Here is a 6,000-nt window from a genome sequence, read left to right on the forward strand (position 1 = left end):
TGTGTCCGTACACAGCTACACAGGTGTGTCCATACACAGCTCCACAGGTGTGTCCGTACACAGCTACACAGGTGTGTCCATCCACAACCACACAGGTGTGTCTGTACACAGCTACACAGGTGTGTCCATACACAGCTACACAGGTGTGTCCGTACACAGCTACACAGGTGTGTCCGTACACAGCTACACAGGTGTGTCCATACACAGCTACACAGGTGTGTCCATACACAGCTACACAGGTGTGTCCATACACAGCGGTACAGGTGTGTCCATACACAGCTACACAGGTGTATCCATACACAGCTGCACAGGTGTGTCTGTACACAGCTACACAGGTGTGTCCGTACACAGCTACACAGGTGTGTCTGTACACAGCTACACAGGTGTGTCCGTACACAGCTACACAGGTGTATCTGTACACAGCTACACAGGTGTATCTGTACACAGCTACACAGGTGTGTCTGTGTACACAGCTACCCAGGTGTGTCTGTACACAGCTACACAGGTGTGTCCATACACAGCTACACAGGTGTGTCCATACACAGCTACACAGGTGTGTCCGTACACAGCTACACAGGTGTGTCTGTACACAGCTCCACAGGTGTGTCTGTACACAGCTACACAGGTGTGTCCGTACACAGCTACACAGGTGTGTCCATACACAGCTCCACAGGTGTGTCCGTACACAGCTACACAGGTGTGTCCATCCACAACCACACAGGTGTGTCTGTACACAGCTACACAGGTGTGTCCATACACAGCTACACAGGTGTGTCCGTACACAGCTACACAGGTGTGTCCATACACAGCTACACAGGTGTGTCCATACACAGCTACACAGGTGTGTCCATACACAGCGGTACAGGTGTGTCCATACACAGCTACACAGGTGTATCCATACACAGCTGCACAGGTGTGTCTGTACACAGCTACACAGGTGTGTCCGTACACAGCTACACAGGTGTGTCTGTACACAGCTACACAGGTGTGTCCGTACACAGCTACACAGGTGTATCTGTACACAGCTACACAGGTGTGTCTGTGTACACAGCTACCCAGGTGTGTCTGTACACAGCTACACAGGTGTGTCCATACACAGCTACACAGGTGTGTCCATACACAGCTACACAGGTGTGTCCGTACACAGCTACACAGGTGTGTCTGTACACAGCTACACAGGTGTGTCCGTACACAGCTACACAGGTGTGTCTGTACACAGCTACACAGGTGTGTCTGTACACAGCTACACAGGTGTGTCCGTACACACCTACACAGGTGTGTCTGTACACAGCTACACAGGTGTGTCCATACACAGCTACACAGGTGTGTCCGTACACAGCTACACAGGTGTGTCTGTACACAGCTACACAGGTGTGTCGATACACAGCTGCACAGGTGTGTCTGTACACAGCTACACAGGTGTGTCTGTACACAGCTACACAGGTGTGTCCGTACACAGCTGCACAGGTGTGTCTGTACACAGCTACACAGGTGTGTCCGTACACAGCTACACAGGTGTGTCCGTACACAGCTGCACAGGTGTGTCTGTACACAGCTACACAGGTGTGTCTGTGTACATAGCTACACAGGTGTGTCTGTGTACACAGCTACACAGGTGTGTCCGTACACAGCTACACAGGTGTGTCTGTACACAGCTACACAGGTGTGTCCATACACAGCTCCACAGGTGTGTCCATACACAGCTCCACAGGTGTGTCTGTACACAGCTACACAGGTGTATCCATGCACAGCTACACAGGTGTGTCCGTACACAGCTACACAGGTGTGTCCGTACACAGCTACACAGGTGTGTCTGTACACAGCTACACGGACACAATGCCAAGATCTACCTACCACACAACCGCACAACACATTCGTACCACACAGCCATTGCTGTTGATGCCATTGTCATCACCGCGATCCTCCTCATCCTCATCCTCCTCCTCGTCCTCCTCCTCGTCCTCCTCCTCCTCGTCGTCGTCGTCGCTGCGGTGACCATGTGCAGACATCGACGAGTGTGAGGAGAGCCCACACATCTGCGACGGGGGCCAGTGCACCAACGTGCCCGGGGACTACCGCTGCCTCTGCTTCGACGGCTTCATGGCCTCCATCGACCTCAAGACCTGCCTGGGTATGCCGCTCATCCTCCTCCTGCTGCTGCTGCTGCTCCTCCTCATCCTCCTGCTGCTCCTTCTGCTCCTGCTGCTCATCGTCCTGCTGCGCCTCCACCTGCTGCTGCTCCTCCCACCTGTCCCCCCTCTGTGCATGATTTCTCGGCCTCATGATAGTGGGTGAGTGAGTGGGTGAGTTAGTTAGTGGGTGAGTGTGTGAGTGGGTGAGTTAGTGAGTTAGTGGGTGAGTGAGTGGGTGAGTTAGTGAGTTAGTGGGTGAGTTAGTGGGTGAGTGAGTGAGTTAGTGGGTGAGTTAGTGTGTGAGTTAGTGGGTGAGTGAGTGGGTAAGTTAGTGGGTGAGTCAGTGAGTGGGTGAGTTATTGGGTGAGTGAGTGGGTGAGTTAGTGGGTGAGTGGGTGGGTGAGTTGGTGGGTGAGTTGGTGGGTGAGTTAGTGGGTGAGTGAGTGGGTGAGTTAGTGAGTTAGTGGGTGAGTTATTGGGTGAGGTAGTGGGTGAGTTAGTGGGTGGGTGAGTTAGTGGGTGAGTTAGTGGGTGAGTCAGTGAGTGGGTGAGTAAGTGGGTGAGTGAGTGGGTGAGTGGGTGGGTGAATTAGTGGGTGAGTCAGTGAGTGGGTGAGTTAGTGGGTTAGTGAGTGGGTGAGTTAGTGGGTGAATGAGTGGGTGACTGAGTGGGTGAGTTAGTGGGTGAGTGAGTGGGTGAGTTAGTAGGTGAGTGAGTTAGTAGGTGAGTGAGTTAGTGAGTTAGTGGGTGAATTAGTGGGTGAGTGGGTGAGTGGGTGGGTGAGTTAGTGGGTGAGTGAGTGGGTGAGTGAGTGGGTGAGTGGGTGGGTGAATTAGTGGGTGAGTCAGTGAGTGGGTGAGTTAGTGGGTGAGTGAGTGGGTGAGTTAGTAGGTGAGTGAGTTAGTGAGTTAGTGGGTGAATTAGTGGGTGAGTGGGTGAGTGGGTGGGTGAGTTAGTGGGTGAGTGAGTGGGTGAGTGAGTGGGTGAGTGGTGGTGGTGGGTGGTGGTGGTGGGTGGATGAACGCAGTCGCGAATGAGACTCATCAGTCAGCGTCTGCTCCTTTCGAGCCATCGTCAGGAGTAGTCAACGAGTCAAGTTCACTGGGAACGGTTGTCACGGTGGTAGCAGCCGCAGCAGCACAAGGAGAATCTCGGCGTGTTCCTGCAGACGCCGTTGACACACGGGCTCGATTCACACCCACCCACTCCCACTCACCCACCGACCCACTCACCCACTCACCCACTCCCACCCACCCACTCCCACTCACCCACCCACTCCCACTCACCCACCCACTCCCACTCACCCACTCACCCACTCCCACTCACCCACTCACCCACTCCCACCCACCCACTCCCACTCACCCACTCCCACTCCCACTCACCCACTCACCCACTCCCACCCACCCACTCCCACTCACCCACTCCCACTCACCCACTCCCACTCACCCACTCCCACTCACCCACTCCCACTCACCCACTGACTTACTTATCCACCCACCCACTCACTCACCCACTCCCACTCACCCACTCCCACTCACCCACTCCCACTCACCAACTCCCACCCACTCACTCAGCTACCCACCCACACACCCACTATTATGACACACACACCACACACACACCACACACTATCACCACACACACCACACACTATTACCACACACCACACACACACACCATTACCACACACACACCACACTATTACCACACACACATACCACACACACACCACACACTATGACCACACACATGCACACCATTACTACACACCCCACACTATCACCACACATACCACACACCACACTTCCATACCACACTATCACCACACACACACCACACTATTACCACACACACACACCACACTATTACCACACACATACCACACTATCACCACACACACCACACTATCACCACACACACACCACACACTATGACCAAACACACACCACACTATCACCACACACACCACACTATTACCACACACATACCACACTATCACCACACACACACCACACTATCACCACACACATACCACACACTATGACCAAACACACCACACTATTACCACACACACACACCACACTATCACCACACACACACCACACACTATGACCAAACACACACACACACCTCACTCTCCATCCCCACACCCACCCACCCCGCCACTGTGCCACAGACGTGAACGAGTGTGAGCTGAACCCCAACATCTGCTTACACGGGAAGTGTGAGAACACGAGGGGATCCTTCATCTGCCACTGCGAGCCCGGCTTCTCCGTCAAGAAGGGCGCCTCCGGGTGCTCAGGTACACGTCCGTGTGTCTCCTACATCCACGTCTCTGTCCGTGTGCCCCCTACATCCACGTCTCTGTCCGTGTGCCCCCTACATCCACATCTCTGTCCGTGTGCCCCCCCCATCCACGTCTCTGTCCGTGTGCCCCCCCATCCACGTCTCTGTCCGTGTGCCCCCCCCATCCACGTCTCTGTTCGTGTGCCCCCCCCCCATCCACGTCTCTGTCCGTGTGCCCCCCCCATCCACGTCTCTGTCCGTGTGCCCCCCCCATCCACGTCTCTCTCCGTGTGCCCCCCCCCCCATCCACGCCTCTGTCCGTGTGCCCCCCCCCATCCACGTCTCTGTCCGTGTGCCCCCCCCCATCCACGTCTCTATCCGTGTCCCCCCCCCCCATCCACGCCTCTGTCCGTGTGCCCCCCCCCATCCACGCCTCTGTCCGTGTGCCCCCCCCATCCACGTCTCTATCCGTGTCCCCCCCCCCCCATCCACGCCTCTGTCCGTGTGCCCCCCCTATCCACGTCTCTGTCCGTGTGCCCCCCCTATCCACGTCTCTATCCGTGTCCCCCCCCCATCCACGCCTCTGTCCGTGTGCCCCCCCCATCCACGTCTCTGTCCGTGTGCCCCCCTACATCCACGTCTCTGTCCGTGTGCCCCCCCCCCCTATCCACGTCTCTGTCCGTGTGCCCCCCCCCATCCACGTCTCTGTCCGTGTGCCCCCCCCCATCCACGCCTCTGTCCGTGTGCCCCCCCCCATCCACGTCTCTGTCCGTGTGCCCCCCCCATCCACGTCTCTGTCCACGTGGTGACAATGGCCACGCTCCTCGTCATGACGACGGGGCACATCGTTCCCCGCCGTCCTTGCCGTGCGAGCGCCGGGGGGCGGCCCCTCGGAGTCGAGCCCGCTGCCGTGGGCGAGGACCGCCGATGGCCTCACGAGCCACGTGATCACCTTCGCCCCCCCCCACTCCCCCCCTTTACAACACCCCCCACCCCCCACCAGACGTGGACGAGTGTGAGATCGGGGCTCACAACTGTGACGTCAACGGGCGCTGCACCAACACCCGCGGCAGCTTCCGCTGCACCTGCCGAGCCGGCTTCCATGGCAGCGGAGTGCAGTGCACGGGTGAGTGGGGTTCACGGTGACGTCATAGGGTGAGTGGGGTTCACCGTGACGTCATAGGGTGAGTGGGGTTCGCTGTGGCGTCATAGGGTGAGTGGGGTTCACGGTGACGTCACGGGAGAGTGGGGTTCACGGTGACGTCATAGGGTGAGTGGGGTTCACGGTGACGTCATAGGGTGAGTGGGGGTTCACGGTGACGTCATAGGGTGTGTGGGGTTCGCCGTGACGTCACGGGTGAGTGGGGTTCGCGGTGACGTCACGGGTGAGTGGTGTTCGCGGTGACGTCACGGGTGAGTGGGGCTCACCGTCTGCACGTGTGCACGTGTGTAGACTTGGACGAGTGTGCGAACGGGACTCACACGTGCAGCCCCAACGGGAAGTGTCTCAACACGTTCGGCTCCTATCGCTGCGTCTGCAAGGAGGGCTTCTCCGGTGACGGATACACCTGCACCGGTGAGC

The 6,000-nt window shown here is 57.3% G+C and overlaps 1 protein-coding gene across 1 annotated transcript in view; it reads left to right on the top strand.

Moving 5' to 3' along the window:
- The window catches only part of LOC116954924 (fibrillin-2-like), a 516,076-nt gene that overhangs the window by 426,169 nt on the left and 83,907 nt on the right, over nucleotides 1–6,000 (top strand). Inside the window, exons 33-36 of the mRNA XM_076052694.1 lie at nucleotides 2,006–2,131; nucleotides 4,309–4,434; nucleotides 5,422–5,544; nucleotides 5,872–5,994. Coding sequence (XP_075908809.1) covers nucleotides 2,006–2,131; nucleotides 4,309–4,434; nucleotides 5,422–5,544; nucleotides 5,872–5,994 — 498 coding nt within the window. The remainder of the gene's footprint in view (nucleotides 1–2,005; nucleotides 2,132–4,308; nucleotides 4,435–5,421; nucleotides 5,545–5,871; nucleotides 5,995–6,000) is intronic.

This window comes from Petromyzon marinus, chromosome 57 (genome assembly GCF_048934315.1).
Source record: "Petromyzon marinus isolate PM22_M1 ecotype Great Lakes invasive population chromosome 57, UKy_Petmar_22M1.pri1.0, whole genome shotgun sequence".
In the NCBI taxonomy this organism is placed as follows: domain Eukaryota; kingdom Metazoa; phylum Chordata; class Hyperoartia; order Petromyzontiformes; family Petromyzontidae; genus Petromyzon; species Petromyzon marinus.